This window comes from Agrilus planipennis, unplaced genomic scaffold (assembly GCF_000699045.2).
Source record: "Agrilus planipennis isolate EAB-ADULT unplaced genomic scaffold, Apla_2.0 scaffold244, whole genome shotgun sequence".
NCBI classification, from domain to species: Eukaryota; Metazoa; Arthropoda; class Insecta; order Coleoptera; family Buprestidae; genus Agrilus; species Agrilus planipennis.
In genome coordinates, this window is record NW_020438980.1 from 131287 (window position 1) to 149790 (window position 18504).

The window sequence follows — 18504 nt, forward strand, 5'->3', positions numbered from 1 at the left end:
ATATATATAAAAGTGGAGGAGAGGATTAACGTTCGAACAAAAGCAACAACAAAGGAAGTAACAATCTGTTCAACAATCGAGCTAATCCGGACGAGTATTGTATTTGGCCAAGCCATTGAAACGTATACTTCATATATAGAATGCCGACAATACATAAGGGCCTGTTACTTATTTTGAAGCCGAGAGTGGGAATGAGGTCGCTGTTCGGAGCAGGTATTTAAATTTTGTTGTTCGCATTACCGTTTATGTATTTTGGCGAAGTAAGAACTTGTTTATTTAAATAATTTAACTGTTTTGTATTATCTTGTAGCGGATTACGACACATACTCTAAAATTAATATGGGCGTTTTTAAAAAAAAAATATGTTTGCGTTGAACATTCATTCAATTAATACATTCATATACTTGTCTAAAACTATACAAAAATGTATTTATTATTAATTTTTGGTAACTATAAAAATATTTGTAAAAACAATACTTTGAACATTATGATCTTTTATGAAATTAAATTTTTTATTAAAAAAAATAAGATTTTCCTTCATGGTCATATTTTTGATTCGAGTAAATACCTTGCAATAGATTCGGATCATTTATTAAAATGTCATAAAAGTTCTCACATGAATTGGTCAAATTATATTTTACGCTTAATGTAGATTTTAAAGTTTTAATGTTCAACTGTGTTTTTTCAATTTTCTGTATTTTATTGGTACTACAAACGTTCTATTGCTGCATTTGTTCCTGGAAGGAAGTGCGCGAATTCAACAATTTTCAAAATATTTTGAAAAGGTATATTATTCTATTTAAAATGAAAGAATAACTCAGTTCATTTTTCGTCCGTTTCCACATTTGCAAACAACCAACATTTAATTTTTTCATCAGTAACGTATCTTTTTACCGATGACACCTCATCAAAAAGATCATTTCCGCAAATATTAGTTTTCGGAAAATGGTTACTAATATATTAAAAAGATTTTTCCACATATTCCAAGAATCTCCTTTTTTAATGTCACCCAATGACTTTTTTCAGAAAATTCGGACGTTTAATGCCACCATATTCTTCCAACCTAATGATGTCCTTCAAATAACTAAAGGAACGTAATATGTCAAACAGACATATGATTTAGTATCCGTCAAAAATACGAGATATTGTTGCGAGGACCATTTTATAATGATGATGTTTGCATGCAAAAATAATGTACCTTGGTTGTAGATGAACTCAAGTTTTGTGATGTGTATGATTTTAATGATTAGATTTAGAGTGCGGTGCATAAAAGACGAATAAGTCGCTGTGAGTGGGAGTGCGATGCCATACCCGCTCAAAGCAGTGGCACTGTTCTCACACTTCGGTTTCATTCTATGAGGGTTAGCGTCTCAATTTAGGCGGTATACAGTTCAGTGGTTTAAGCGTTACAGAACCAGTCGTATATGCTGCTACGCCATTCGCTACGCAAACTGCCACCCTCTTTCATGCGTCTAAAAAAATAAGCATGGCAATGCTATCAACCTCTCTGAAATCAGCCTGCCGGAAGAAAAGAACGCTGGCGGAGCGGTATTATGCTTGACAGGTACTCCACTGCGTGCGGTTCGTTTTGTGGTCGATGCGGTAGTTTTTTTTGATTTGGTTATTTATTTTTGCTAATCCATTTTTTGACGGATATGTTTAGAAACCTAAGATTACAGTAAGGAAGATAACAAAGTGAGTGTTGTCGTTGACACGTATTTGTTTTTTAACTTTTTAATTTTACCTTTTTTGGTAAAGAAATCGCAAGCAGCACGCAGTGCCTTAGTACACATACGTATACGACGTCAAAGAAGCAGCTCAGATCCAAATGATCATTATACTTTATTTGAATGATCACAATTTTTAATCTGTTTTCAGGGTTATTTTCAGTACCTTGCAAAGTTTGTTTTGTTTATATATCTAACGCTTAGACTTACATCCCAGTACCTACCGTTATATATTTTAGTATACGCATTTTTTAACAATTCATTACAAAAATTTCACTAAGGACAATTGAACAATTGACGTGGGGTCATAGACAACTCGCTAAACTTATTATTAAATAAAAATTGTGAATCCTCTTACCAGGTAAGCAGCTTGCGCTGCGGCATCGATGACACCACATACAGCTGAACTAACATTGCAAATGTTCTCTATGAATTTTTCTTGGTTAGATTGCTTGGCACCGTTTGTAATTCCAGTCATTCCTTCCCCTAAAAAATAAAATTTATTTAGTTATTGCTTAAACACCATCGACAAGTACAATTATGAATTAATGAAATAAAATTTGTGTTTTAAACAGTAATATTTAAGTCTACTCAGGTGCATAATACAATCTCAAATGTTCTGTACAGTACTGAAACCAACCTACAACTCGAGTAACTTCAGATTAATGCTGACTTTATTATCATGCGTAATAATATTGGTATTCTGTTTTTATTTTGTTTTCAATAGAACACTGGTAAAAATATTTGATATTACTCTATAAAATTATACATTATATACCAACGTACTATAAAATACATTAAAAAAATGTATTTAGATGAAACAGCATTTGTTTTAATTTACTTTGAAAAATATTTTTAGTAGTTTTAACGTAACAACCTACCTAGCATTTTACTTTTCTCCATAATAACATCCAAACACTCATAGAAACTGTAATCATTAATGGGTTCACTTGGATTATCAAGTAAAGGTTTCATAGCTTCAATATTTCTTACAGCATTGTCACATTCTGTTTGACCAGGTGCAGCAGATGTACAGCTATCAATCAAACGATTTATAGCACTAGTAACAGCTCTCGCAGAAGCAGAGAGCAAATTTTTTCCATTAGGTAAATCAGGATCTGAAGAAACAAGCTTGGCTGCTGTTAAGAGCTTATTAGAAACATTTGATACATTTTTGAATGAATCGATCATTAAATGTTGCGTATCCACGTCTTTGGTTTGTCCAATTAATTTCATTGCAGTATCTAACAAATCGGAAAATGCACTGCCAAACTGTCTAGAAGATGAAGCTAATTGTGTTGGATTTCTAACAGAATTAACAATTTGAGTGCTTGTTTCATTTAAAAGCACGGCTGCTTTGTTAAGATCTTCTTGTAGATCCCCATAACTTTTATCTGGGAAGGGAAAATGTTTGGAGCCAATAGTCTCTTCCCATCTTTTAATATCAGATATTGTATTGTCTATATCTCTCTGACCAGGCAACAAACTAATGGTGGAAGTTATTGCGTCTGAAACTCTTTTGCTTAATGTTGCAAGTTCAGGCGATATCTCTTGGGGCTGTAAATTTAATTTCGCTTCTTTTACGAGATTGTACGAATGTTGAATTACATTTTTGGCAGACTCAATAATCTCTTTTCGAATAACGGAATTTTCGATAGTAGCTGCCACTCCGCGAATTGAAGCTGAAAATACAGTAATTTAATTATATTGAATATATAATAGTATAAAATTTGTATATTTTTATTTGTACTCGTAAACTGTGAACCTAACTTACCCACATAAAGTTTAAGGTCATGTACTGTTTCACGAAGTGCTTCAGCAGCGAAATTTTCTTCTCCTTGAGAAATAGCCGTTAATATCTGCGCAACGTTCTGATTAATAGCTTTACTGCTACATTCCAACTGATGAACAGATTTTTCAAATGTATCTTCTGGAAGAGGGCGAAGACTATTTGTATTTACAGCATGACGATATTCTTCCAGATCATTAAGAAGACACGAAATTTGATGAGTTGCAACATCAAATGAAAGACCTTGGCAAGCTGGTTTTGCTCTATATATGGCATTTCTTAGTTCATTTAAGTCACTATTGAATTTTTGTGTTGTTTGTGACAGCTGCTGAGAAACTAATTCTTCACTTATAGTTGATAAAACTGACTGAGAAGTCTGAACAAAACGAGTCGAAGGCTAAAAAGAAAAAACAGTACTTATATCAAAAATATTCAAATGTCATTTAATGAGTCTTAACATTTTTTATTAATGTGTTACAAGTAACTATAAAAAGCATATATCTGTGCAACCTGTGTCAACTACTCCCCTGGAAAGTGCTCAGCTTTTCTGAGAAAAAGTGTTCCTTCCCTTATTATAAACAAAAATGTGACAGATAACATATTGAATACAATAATAAGATAAATAATCGGATTAAACAAAAAGCGGCAATCTAGTTTGCTTGCTTCTCGAACTAGTGATTTACAGTACCCAGATATATTTCCTCCATTTAAATGTGTTCTGCTTCTTGTCAAGTGCTTTTTGTATTTGAAGGTAAAACCAAAAGTCGCATCTTCTCCACTAGGTTTTATAAAATAAACATTAATGCGTTATTTACCAGCTTACGAGCTTCAGCTTTTACAAGCTGACTATTCAGCTGGGAGCATAGTTAAAACTTTGTTAAAAATAGACTAGAAAACAGAGTAGATTCGCTCTTAAAACCTAGCAGCCTTAGGCGGTGACTACTTCTAACGCTCGCAGTGATGCTACAATTATATCTTTGCCGCCAGTGACCGTATCATGGAGTTACTTCAGCTATTTTTTTATAATGATGTATGTTCCCATTGACAAAAGAGCAGGCCAACTGGAATGTTATTTTCAAGTTTTAATCTGGCCACTTACGACGTTAAAGTTGTATGGGGTTGTGTGAACTTGAAAACGCTAATCATTCATACGTTACGTAAAAAACTCACGCTAACTTTCTACAACACGTATGTTCGCAAACTGTATATCATTGTGCAACCTTTGAACCGAAAATTAGGAATTATGAAAAACTGCGAGACCTCTTAAAACCAGAAAATTACAGATTTTTCAATAATTAAAAATAGTACATTATGTATCGAGGGAAGAAACAGGGGTTTTTCAGACTGCATGTGAACTGACACCTGAGCCGAAGAAATTAGTACCACTGTAACTGTTTTTCAAAATCAACTCGAATCATTTCATGGGCTTGCAAAGTTGGTAATTTATTGACCAGTGTTATTTGAACATTTTATGTAAAATACAGTAGGTACTTACATGTAAAAATACTTCAGCAATGTACATAATCTCACTTTGAGTTGTATCATTGGATTCGTTACTAACAGCTTTTATAGCTTCAACTAATGCCGGAATCTTTTCAGCAACTTCTTGGGTATCAGAAGAAAGAGCCTCTCGAGTAACTGGATTACTGTTGTGTGAATAACTTAACTGAGCTGCTGAAATGCATTGAGTTGCGCTTGACACTGCTTGACGTGAAAGTAACTGAAATAATAATAATAACAATGATCATACAGTATAATAAACACGAAGATTCTTCATGGGTGTTAAAATATTAAAGATATTAAATAATATAAGCATTTGACCGCATCGATCGCTCAAGTGTTAATAGAATTCTTATTTACTATTATCTGTGCAATACGTTTTATGCAGAATTTTCTCACAAATTCGGCTTTATATATTAATTAATTTAATGATTTACATAAAATAATACTTTTTATAGATTTACACACACTGTATTTACCTATAACAAACCGCACTTAATCTATCATGATAAAAATGTGAGAAATAATAATCTTTTTGATGCCTAACAAAATAAGTCCTGGAATTGCTTTAAAGAATGGAAAATTTGTCCTAGGTCTATTTGGAGCTGAGACAACAAGAATTCACGATTTTTGCATTTACAGGTAAGAAGTTTGCAAATATTTTTGCTTGAAAATTTAACAGCACGCACATGATTGTATTCCCAAAAATAAACCCCAAAGTTTTATATCTCGAGTACAATAGCAATTTTTATTTTATTTTATAAATCGAATGTACAAGTGAAAAATACAACATTTTCAAGAAATCGGGAGTTTTATTCGCAATTTCAGTGCCGTATTACAAAGCGCTGGAAAAGGACCACACCTATGCTACGTCATTATATGCATTGGCCCGGTGATTGTACACGACTTTGCTAATTTTTTATGTAGATTGACTCAATATGTCTGCAAAAATGCTTGCTGGTATTACATAATTCCAGAATGCATAAATGCAAGTACACGTACTCTGGATAAATTGTTTATTTGTTTCCCTTCCGACAAAAGGCTAAATCAAAATGTCAAACAGACATAAGATTTTGTATCCGTCAAACATACGAGATTTTGTTGCGAGGACCATTTTATAATAATGTTTGCATGCAAAAATAAGTAGTAAGTACTCATAAGTTTTTTAGTTTGCAAAAAACTAATTTTAACTTTGCCTTTTAATACCTTCTATTTCTTTGAGCATTCAAATAGCAGTAATTAATCACGAATAATTTACTGTTAGTTATAATATACTTAATACATATTTACCAATTATGTAAAAAAAATTGAAATTATTTAATATGTATTAGAGTGATTAATACTCAGTTATTAAACTAAAAACGTAGCTACCTTTGTAGTTTTAATTAATTCAGTTCTGTAGTGATGTAGATACTCTTTATTATCATAATCATGTTAACTTGTGAGATGTTAACAGAAGTAGCTTTATTAAATCAAACTTACTTCTTTTTGATCAAAGCAATACTGGGATTTAAATTTATTATATTTAAAAAATCACAGTCAACGTTTCGTCCAGTGTGTTGGTCTTTTTCAAGCCTAGTTTTATTTAGTCAAAAATGTAATACTGATGGAATTTGGTCAAAGGACATGCTTAGAGATCAACAACCATTAACAAACATTAATAAAAATTTTTTGTATAGCTAAAACGCTAAAAACTAACATAACATTTAATTTAATCGTGCAACGGTTTTAAAATAATTGTTATGTTAGTCAGTTTTTAGAGTTTTATCTGTAAAAAAAAAAAATATTAATGATTGTTGATCTCTTAACTAAATTTCATCAGTATTTCATTTTTGACTAAATAAAACAAGCCTTCAAAAATCCCAACAACTTGGACGAAACATTGGCTGTGGTTTTTTAAATAAAATACATTTAAATCCCAGTATTGCTTTGATCAAAAAATACAAAATAGGCGAAGATTAAATAGAATTAAATGCAACTTAGTTGAACACAATTTTCCAGAAAGCCACGTTTTATCTGAACGGTAGTTAACATCCCCCAATCCATAATTGCGTATAGTGCGTTATTAGCGGCCGCCCTGTGTTTGCGACTAATACAAATTTTAACTTCTTATATCCCGAAAACGAAAACAGCTAGTAATACCAACTTTTAAAGACATAAACAAAATATTGAAAACTACACAAAACGTATAAAAAATTACTGAACAGGGCCATTTCATTTATAGGTGCTGCTAATCAAATTAAAGTATTTAATAATATGCAATATAACTTTTTTAAAAACTATCCTATTAAATTTATTGTGCACTAACATTAAGATTTTCTTTTTGAAAAAAAGTCGTGAATGTTGACAATAAGAAACGTCTCATGTACTTATACACTCACCTGAACGCAATTGACAAGTTTAGATCTCAACGCTGGAGTACTTGCAGCTATAGTAGTAACATCTCTTAAATCTTCAGCCATTCTTCTGAGATTATTTTGATATTTTACGTCGTGGGGACTACTAGCGCATTGTCTTGCGGCCTCGACCATACGAGCGGTTGCATCGGCTAATGTTTTTGCAGCAGCCAGTAAACGTTTTTGGACGTCAGAGTCAGAATGCTTTTCAGCCTCGCCCTATAGGAATACAATTGTTATGTTTTAAAATTCTTATATAAAAAGAAATACAATAAAATATTTTGAACTATTACAGTAACGGACCATCCTTACAATAAGTATATATTTAGGGGCAAGGGTGTAGATAATGGCAAATGAAGATGAGTGCGGGGTTAGTATTAAAATTGTGGCCTGATTTTTTTATAATTTTAAAGTACAGTATAACCTATCAACGATATAAAAGCAAAAGTTTGTTTTTTTTAATTTTTTGAAATAACTTGTCACAATTAGCTCGATATTGTAACAAGGAAAATTTGAAAAAATGTTATTTTATTTGAAAAGCTGTGTTGCTTATTAATCGTCAAGATTTTCATTTTTAACTTTTCTCTAAAAACTAAATCACTTCTAATTAACAAGTGGATAATATATTTATAAAATATCCAAGTGTGTACAGTATATCGTCATCTACTGATGTTTTGTTGCATGCGTTAGACAAAACCTTATTAAGATATCAACTGAATGGACGATGCAGCATATTTATTTTAAATTCTTAGTCAAGCAGTTTCTATATATTTTTGACCAAAAACATAAAATAAACGTTCTTATTTATAAAATGTTTCCTTTAACTAAATATATTTCAATACCTAAAATTTATGTTTTGCGAGAGATTGCTATAACATTCGCTAACTGGTTCTCAGTTGTTATATACCTACCTTCATAATAATATTAAAAATACCCTCTGTAAATAAATCTAGTAGAAAATGGAGGCTTTGTACGCTCATCACATGGACTTGTCTATGTACATCACTGTACGAGTATTAGTATAAAGGTATAAAAATTATTAAATTAAAGAGTGTTAGGAAATATTCATTGCTAATTTTTGATGTTATCGATTAGCTGCAAATGCTTTGATTTTTAATCATTTCTTTTTAGTTGTTATAATGAATATATAGTTAAGTTGTTGTGTTCATTTAATTTAATCACCTTTCTCTAAATATAATTGTTTATTTATCAAATTGGTGGGTTTCTAGCTTTAATTTTATGTATCAGTATATTAATATAATTTTACCTTAATGCTTTCTATAAGTCTTGCAGTTGCTTGTCCGAGAACTCTAGCTTGTTTTATCATTTCTCCTGCATCTCCAGATGCTGCAGTTAATTTATCGGCTGCCATGTAAATAGTTTCAACACTTGCTTCTGGCATTGATTCCACAAGTTTTGGTTTCGAAGCTGAAACAGTAATATTTCGATGCGATTGTCAGCTTTTATAGAATTCTTAAAACTGACATATGCTAATTAATTTAAGATAAATACAAGTGTTTCTAATAAAGAATATTCAGTCTTTCCAAATCAAATAGTGATATACTAATAGGCGAGCGGGAAGCTGTATATACTTAAGCGTTACAGAACCAGTCGTAAATACTCTACACCAGGGATGGCGAACCAATGGCACGCGTGCCATTAGTGGCACGCGACACAATATTTTGGGCACGTCACTAATATCAATCATAAAGTCTAGTTCAATATGGATCCAAAACTTTATTGAAATAAGGAAACTAATTAAAACAGAAAGATTGGCTAATACAAGTGAAAATGCTAATAACAAAATTTTGGAAACATGAAATGCGTTACCAAACACTTTTAATTGTTTGAAGAAGCTGGCTTATGCTATTTTAACAATGTTTTTTCCTCAATTTATGCCTGCGAGTCATTATTTTCAGAGATGAATAACATTAAAAACTCGGTTAGAAATCGTTTGACAGATGACTCCAGTTCAGCATGCATTCTGCTAAAAGTAACATCTTAAAACCCTAACATAAGTTATTTGTCATCTAATCTGCAACAACAAAAGTAACACTAATTTTACTTTAATTTAAATTACACGTATAATTTAAACATTGCAAAATGTTCCTATTTTTTTGTAGTAAATAAAAAAGTTTAAGTTGATATTATTATTATTTTCCCAATAATCACAGAGACAAAATTATTTGACGGCACGTCTTTGACCTGATTAAACTTTTCTTATTAAAAATAGCACGTCGATACGTAAAGGTTCGCCATCCCTGCTCTACACGATTGATCATATAAATTGCCGCCTCCTATTAATTTTCACACTGAAACCTTTAAAGTTGCTTAGAAACCAAACAGTCTAGATTTCAAAAGAAAATACCTAAAACTTTAAAATATGGCGAGTTCAATACAAAAAAAGTATTATTTTTTTTTTTGGAATTTTGATTAACCTCAGATAAAAATAAAAATCACATTCCCATTTAGCGACCAAAAATATTTAAAAAATCATAAAAATTAGTCACTAGGACCCCGTGATCGGTATTTTCTTTTTCTAAGTCATTTTTCGGCAATCTTCCGCTTGTCTAGAAGTACATACAGCCCCATTTACAGTAATTCTTTATAACTTTGTTAGGAATTATTGGGAATTTTGAGCTGTGGATGCTAGTTTTTTTTTTATACATTCAGTATATTTGAACACTACAGTCATCAGATCATTTGCCTGACACTTTATTATCATTAAAAAATTGCAGCAGTCCCAATTTAACAATCACAATTAAATGTATGGATTTTGTTTACCCCAAAAATCCGGTTAATATAAATCTCCTATAAAATATACCTTTGTAACTTTAAATCTAACAGAAGTTGAATTTAAATTATTTTTGTATTATTATTATATAACTGTTCTTCATGTTTATTATTATCTGGTGTTGTGTATAATACTGAAGTGAAAATAAGTACATTTTTTATAACTGCGCAATGAGACACTATTACTTTACAAAGAAAAATTAAAGAGGCATTTAAAAAATAAACAACAAACAATCTTTCCCTTTACTTCTTCATGTACTAAGTTAATACACTGATGCCCATTTGCACCGACGTTTTACTAAGGCAGACTTAACAAAGTACTGCTTAAGCATAAGTCTTACTTAACTTCCAATTCGTTTGCACCGTACGCTGTCTACCTGCAACTTAAGTAAGTAGCGCTTAGTTGTTGATGGTTTGGCAACAACGGTAAAATTTAGTAATTTGTAGGGTTTTTTGTGCAGAATGGTCAAGAAGTTTCAAATTTATTGTGTCCGTTAAGTAACGTCTGTTGTCGTGAAGTGTTGTTTGCCGCCTTTTTCTGCTGTTATACGTTTTTGTTTTTGTAATTATTTATGTTTTGTTAGGTTTTGTTGTGTTTTAGTTTGTATATATATTAGTCAATTTTCTTCTGAATTTCGTATAAACAAACCTTTTCCAACTAAAAGCAGTACTACAGGAGTTCAACTGTTAACGCCAACTGCCAAAATGAACTCTTAAGTGTAATCTAAAAGTGTTTATTTTCAATAAAAACCAAACTGCTGATAAAACGTACTATTATTGTATATTATTAGTTCACCTTCTATTACTAATGATTAGCTATTGGCGTTCTTATCACTACTCCAGTAAAATTGTGTACATTTTCAAATTTCTAATATATCATCAGATACTAAATATGAAGATTGGAAAAACTTTGGCGGTTGTTGTAGAACAAACAGAATAGCTCAAAACCCCAACGACAAAACAAGACACTGTAGTTGTCCGAAGCACTTTTCGGTAACAAAGTTACCTTCTTCAGGGACTGAAGTAAGTATCAGATACTAATTACTACTCTTGGAATGTAAATAATCCGTACATTGCAATACAATTACATAAATGATAACACACACCAACTTCCATTTGATGATAATTTAATTTAATAATTATTGTATTGTTTATTTTATTATTTAATAGTAAAATGATAATAACCTCTACTATAACGAAGTTATTTTCTTACGGCGAAAAATGCCGAACTACTGCCGAAATTGTTACGATAGGTTTAAGCAATGCTTAAGTCAGGAACATCCTGTGCTTAAAGTTAAGCATCTGTTTCGATTCTTAAGCGCGACTTAACTTGCGGTGCAAACCAATTCCGTCTTTTAAGAACTACTTAAAGCTAAGTAGTACTTATTTACGTCGGTGCAAACGGGCATCATGTTTTACACAATTGCATATTGCCCGCTAATATTTTTATATGTAAACGTACCTCCCTCTATGTGCTTCAATAAATTATTTAGTGAAGCAGAAACATCTGCTGCAGCAGCATTTAACTGATTTAATAAATCATCTTCTCTACAGGCTTCGCTGCAAGTTTTTACTAATTTTTCCACTGCTCTAGTTACTTCTTTCACGGCTGCCGTTAACTGTTCTTGACAAGCTGATGAATGTAAAGTTGGAGCTATAACCTATAAATATGTACAAAAAATTAAACCTAATATAAATACACAATTTCCTTTTAACCACATAGTATTATTTATAGATTGCAAGAAGTAACGTTTTATAAGTTCCTACGCATTTCTATTGATACGCATACTTTCACTAAAAAATTGTTTATTCAATTACAGAGAAAAAGAAAATATTCTATGAAACTATATGATTGCCTCTTCGAAAGAATAAGGTTAAAAATAAATTAACAAATTGTGAAAAGATTAAATATCTGAAACCTTTCTCAAATAATGCATTATAAAAAAGTAACAGCCCCATTCAAAAGATGCTAACTACGACTTTTTCTTTTACTGCTTATATCCGACTTTTTAACCGTGTATACCTAAATTAAAATGACAAATATATATATACGTATAATACGCATGGTGCATACCCTGTTAAAAAAATAATAATAAAAAAACTTACCTTGGCGCACGCTACCAATTGAGATGTGGCAAGAGCACATTGAGTTGCAGCTCCAATAACTTTATTTTGTGTCTGTTGATCCTCACAAGTAGCTGCAATATTTTTTGCTTTCAAAACCAGAGCAGCAGTTGTATTCGCAACTACTTTAGCGAGCGAAAGAAGCATATCCTGGAGTTCTTTATTTTCGATGCTGTCGTCACCCAATGTGGTTAAAACCTGCGTACTTGCCTCTCCCACGCGGGACGCTGCATTCAGAAGGTTCTGTCTAGGCTATAATTATTAAAATATCTCATCAATTTCTGCAAAATTTACTAAAACTCAATCATAGAATTAAAAATAAAATGAAAAGACAAAAACTAAATCACTTTGAATTTGATATTAACCTCTTTGGTCTCCGGTTCTGCTGCTTTAAGTAGATCACTAAATGCATTACACAGTTTCTTTGCAGCATCAAGAAGCTTTTCTCCATTATTTTTATCATCCATAAGAGCAGCAATCATCTTAACGTCTTTTGTCATTTCTGGTAAATTACTTCCAATTGTTGTTATAGCAGCTCCCACTGCAGTATGATCAACCTCCTCTGATGTTGCAGATGTAAGTGTTACGACCTATCAAAATTAATACATTACAGTAGCTAACGCCATTTATTATGAAATTTTATCATTTTTCTTGCCTGTGCAGTGGCTGCATTCATGGCAGCAATTTGGGAACCGACATTTTGTTTACGTGTATCCAAAGTAATCTGCTTCCATTTCTTAGAAGAAATATCAGTTCCAAGAACAGGAATAGTACTTTTCGCCGATAGGTTTGTATACAATTCTCTAATTCTTTCTTGTGTTGCAGTTATTGTTGACAATAGAGCATTTTGTGGTTCAGTAAGTACTGACGACATTCTTGTTTGTTGAATCTACAAGTAAATTTATATTTAATAGAAAAGAAAATTTTCATAAAACTATATTATTATTTCTTTAAATATGGGCTTCATCAAATATTATTTACTGCAAGTCAGTATGTGGCAAAATAAAATTTTGCTTTTATTTCCAATAAATGACTCTTTTGTGAATGCTTAGATAATTTGTTTGATTAAGTTTTATCAAGCAGTCACCTTTTCAAAATTTACACGCTAAAAATTAAAAATCAACAAGACTAGAACTAAGTAATAGTAACATTTGCGGTTAAAAAATATTTATTCCGTTTTAATTTGCTAAAAGTCCATATACTGAAAATACCTACTCTAACACCTATCCCAAGAAAGCATGAAACAAAAACATTATGAGTTTATGGATAAAACATGGAAACAAACGTAAACTAACAACCACTTGGTTACATGAGATTTTTGTAAGGCAAAATCTTTACAAACATACTTACCGAAGTAAGAGATGGAGGAGTATGAGCTAGATTTATTTGTCCACTTACAGTTGTGTATTGTGCTCCGCCTACATGACCAGTGCCATAAGGTTTGGGACCTATGTACATTATAAAGTAAAGAAATATAACAACAAAGAACAAAAGAACTTGAATAATGAACTGTCGCCTACTATGAAATCGATTTTGAATTAGATCCTGCAAAGGTATACCTTACTAAACATGATAAAATAAATGATATGTTTAATAAAGTTGCACTTTTATAAAAGCAAAAAAGAACCTAACGCCACCCTATTAACAAGTAATTTTAAAAAGAACTAAAAATAAAAAAAAAACGATTTAAAAAACAAACTTCAAGAAAATTGGTGTTTACAAAAACTTGATAATTTAAAAGAAACTCCTAACAACTTTTTTGAGATTGGAAAAAAAATCGACAATAATTTACCCAGAAAGGTAAATGGGTATATAATTAATATAATACTTCTACACATTATTGTATTCACTAAATAAACTAAAATTGCTGAACGTCATTAAAATAAATATTCGATGTAAAAACAAAATTGAAAATGAAAATTACGGATCGTTGAAATTATTTAGTTACTTTTGCGAAATTTTAAATTTAACAAAATCACTTTATATTAAATAATCGTCAATCAGGAGTAAAATAATGTTTTTGAGAAATTAATAACAAGAACATTGTTTCGGTGAGCACAATGTGAGATTTCATTCCAGACTCGTATCGAGTGTGGGGAGGAGGGTGAGGCATCCAAAGTCGCAAAGAACACTTTAATTTCTAAAAGCTTACGTAATAATATAAAACTAAAAATCTTCGAATAAAAGTTAAATCAATCACGGTGGATTATCATCAATTGTCCACCAAAATGTGGATATTCATCATCAAAGTTAATCTTTTTACATTTATTTTTGTATGTTACTTCAATATACTAACAACACCTCCTAACTTGTAGAAACACGATTAAAAAGGGAGAAAGAATAGACCAAAGCTTCTCAAAGTTTTGCTTACATGTTGAATGGTGTTTTCGTTAATTTAAATTAATTGAAAATTTGTAAGTATAAAGAAGGTCTTTCGGTAAAATCGTAGTTTTATTATTAATGATCACAAAGAGCAACTTAAAGATTAACACATATTGTAGTTTGCGACGTATCATCAACTATTTGTTGTTGAGCACTTCCAAATTCAGCAACTGTACTTTCATGTACTAAAAAAATTTAAACTTATAATTGCAAAAAAAAAAACATAATTTATCTTGCCAAAAACTAGGTATGTTTTTTGTTATAAACAAATCGACATCAAGTGTCTCTTATGAGCACTAGAGATTTAATTCTTTTTGTAAACAATTACTGAAATCAAAATTCAAAACACAGCGACCTTATAGGATTTCTAGTAGCAATTAGCAGATATCTACTAATCACGTTTGATCAAAATGTACGGGAGGTGTCTAGTAAAATCTAATAAGTTATTGTAAAAAGAGCGGAGATTATTGTAAATATCACGTCAAACGTTTAATTCAATGGATGCGCATTACTATAATTGCATACTGAAAATTTTTATTACTTGAACAATAAATAAAAAAAGTTCAATTTGTAAAAAAAAATAGTATTTTGTATTGTAAAACGTTTAAGTATTAATGAAGTTGAAAATAAATTATTGAAAAATTATAGGGTAAATCCCATGAGGAAGATGGGAGTCAAAAAATTAGTTTATCTCCACTAATTATTAACTAATAAGGATGATTTTTTTAATCCACGGTTGGAAAAAATTATTAACAATACCTTATTACACAAAATTTTCTGTAAATTGCTAATGATTATTAACATTTTTTTATGATCCATGTTGTTTTTTCATTTGATATTTTTTAAATTAACTATATACCTACAAAAATATTCCACATTTGAATCGATTTTGTTGAAATTTGGCATTCAATATTTAAAATGAAGGCATTACGTGTTTTACTTGCTATAGTCAAGCACACAGCGATTTAGAAAATAATCCTACCTACGGTTCTAGAGGTCCTACAAGATTGTTTTTTTTTTAAATATGTGCATTTTTTTCAGTAATCTTTTGCAAAAAGAATTAAATCTTTAGAGCTCATAGGAGACACCTGAAGATATTTATAACAAAAGAGTACCCTTTTTTGACACATAAATCATGTTTTTTTTTGGAATTTCAACTACATAACTTTTTAAAACATGAAAATACAACCCTTGAACATAAACGACGTTTCGCTGAAAGAAAACAGTTTTCTATAAACAAATGACTGATAACTTGGCAATTGGTTTACTTATTTGCATAAAACAGTTATCAATTAATTAAGAATTTTAATAACTTCAGTATTGGACAATAGCTGTTACAGAAATGTTTTTTTGTTATAAATAATGCAGTTAATACGAAACCTTTTGGAAATTAAAAGTTAGTTCTTTGCAACACTCGATGCGAGTTCGGAATGAAACCTCAATTGTGCTTACCGAAACAAACAATGTTATGTTCAATAGATGGCATCCTGTTCTTAATTTTTTAACAAAATTTTTGCTATTCACTGGACTACACAGTACGTAATGTGATTAAGAGGCAAACAGTAAAGAAAAAATAAGCTTTATCATAAAAGTGCAAATATGAAATAAAAAAAAATATATTTCCTGATAAAAGCAAGTGCACTTGAAGAACATCTTAAAAAGGAGTACTTTAAAGAATGAGAGCTATCTGTGCATGCAAGAATAATTTTATGATTTCAGGTAATGCATATATAGACTTGAAATAGTAATTCGCTCAGAAAACATTATTAGGACAATGAATTTAATATTTTATAGGCATTATATTATTATGGGTAATTAAATCAAAGCAAAAACTTTCTCCAGTCTATCTGTATCAGTTATTCAACTACAAATTACTGATTATACAAAGTTTTTAAAACATGATTCACTGGTTTATTAATTTAGGAAAATCGTTAGTTAAGATTTTAAAAAAAGTTTATACATTTATACGATTATAAATCTCTAAACTTACTCATAGTATTGTACTATCATAATTCAAAAATTATGGTCAAAAGAGTTTCAAATTTTTTGAAGCAATAGAAACGAAGTTAATCAGAAATGATGTTTAAGTCAAAAGTTAAAATTGCGCTATATCCTCCATTTATATATATTTAGATGCTATATTGAGGATCAGCCAAATGTAACTACAAAACTATGGCAACGTTGCAAAGAAGTTGATTTGGAGGCAAAGCACTAAGTATACGGTTCTGCGCGTGTTACATGCAAAGGCAAAGTATACAGTCCAGTTCCGTTCGTTTACGGAATTAGTAAGCCCGATTTTAGATATTACGATTAACGAAGATAAATAAATACAGTTAAATAAAGTAAAAAAAGCATACGACAATAGAAATATATATATNCGATATATATATATAAATGTATTATCAAAACTCTTTCATTACTGAGTGGGGGGAGGGATAACGAGTGTGGGGTATATTGGCAGACTCGGAAATCGAATATCGAACCGTAGTAGTAACACAAGTACAATTGATATAGATTCCAAACGCATTGTCGATGTTTCTTACTGCACAATCCCTTTATTAACACGTCTGTAGGCATTTTTTGTAAGGGAAAATATTCTAATTCTATTAGACCATTTCATTAATAAGCGCGTGTACAACAATGTTACGTCAATTTGTTTAGTGCGCGAATGATGTCCGACACTACCGTCACCGGTTTGCCGGTTTTTGTGAGACTGATAATTATTTTGTCGGGTACTTGCACTTGCACGTCCTCTTCCAGCTGACTGTTGTATGTTATAATTACATTCATTTGGTACACTTCTAGTTCCTTCTTTAATTTTTCTGCCACTGACATTTTCGGAAAGCGTTTAACCCGATTCCTCTTTTAGAAATTGTACGACTCTATAGGACCCTAGCGAAGTATTCTGTTTTGGAGTGGGGGACGCAACCGATTAACCAACTGTTGTACTTTAATTTTCCAACTAAAGGTTTACACACATGCTCAAAAATATACATTTATAAATAACAAGTTTAATTTTACGACACATTACCTCAAGTTAATTAGGAAAAATTTTGTAGCTACTGTCACTCTCGCCGAAAATCGAACCCGAAAAACTTTCTTAAAGTATTGATATTAATAAAAGACTACCTAACACAATAGGCTAATATATTTATCTTACTCGAATTCGCCTGTGTTTAAGATTCGTCCACAAATTCACAATGTTGTTTAGGTCCATCGCAAAGGTCTTTTTCGCCTTTTATCATCATTAGGACATCAAGTCTCTTCTCTTTAATAGTGGACCTGGTCAAATTTTTAACTATTTTAAGTAAACTAAATTTTTTTCGTTCCAAGCTACCAAAAAGCTCGCTGTAAATATAAGCTGACAAAGACAAATAGCTTCTTCATTAGCTCTGTGATATTTAGCAGCTACTTTCATGATGCCTTACACAGAAATAATATCTTTAACTGCGTAAGAAGCGCTTAAGATTCAGGCATATGATGAGGTGGATGAATTTTCCAGTATTTTCACTTGTAATATTATTTTTATCTACAGGATTTGTGATATTGGATTTAAACGTTCTACAAGCATTTAGAGTTTACCTTGTAATTTTATATTAAACGCTGAAAAAATCTTTTTTATAAAACATATTTATATCAAAGCTCATTGCATTGGATTCACAGTTATCAATTTTGGCACTTTCTATTAAATTTAGACTTACATCTTCCTGTTGCCTTATTGGAATAAGGGATTCTGGTTCTATTAATAATGTTTATTGCTTCTACAAGTTCAAATCTTCCGTTTCTCTTGTTG

At 31.0% G+C, this 18504-nt stretch overlaps 1 protein-coding gene across 5 annotated transcripts in view; it reads right to left on the bottom strand.

Moving 5' to 3' along the window:
• LOC108739989 (talin-2) overlaps positions 1 to 18504 on the bottom strand; it is a 132484-nt gene that overhangs the window by 51010 nt on the left and 62970 nt on the right. For all 5 annotated transcript variants that reach the window (XM_025975535.1, XM_025975532.1, XM_025975533.1 and 2 more), the window contains exons 9-19: positions 13680 to 13777; positions 12985 to 13218; positions 12695 to 12919; positions 12312 to 12581; positions 11668 to 11866; positions 8680 to 8840; positions 7398 to 7631; positions 5012 to 5236; positions 3502 to 3913; positions 2609 to 3409; positions 2086 to 2213 (exon numbers count right to left, since the gene is read on the bottom strand). In XM_025975535.1, the coding sequence (XP_025831320.1) occupies positions 2086 to 2213; positions 2609 to 3409; positions 3502 to 3913; positions 5012 to 5236; positions 7398 to 7631; positions 8680 to 8840; positions 11668 to 11866; positions 12312 to 12581; positions 12695 to 12919; positions 12985 to 13218; positions 13680 to 13777 (2987 nt within the window). The remainder of the gene's footprint in view (positions 1 to 2085; positions 2214 to 2608; positions 3410 to 3501; positions 3914 to 5011; positions 5237 to 7397; positions 7632 to 8679; positions 8841 to 11667; positions 11867 to 12311; positions 12582 to 12694; positions 12920 to 12984; positions 13219 to 13679; positions 13778 to 18504) is intronic.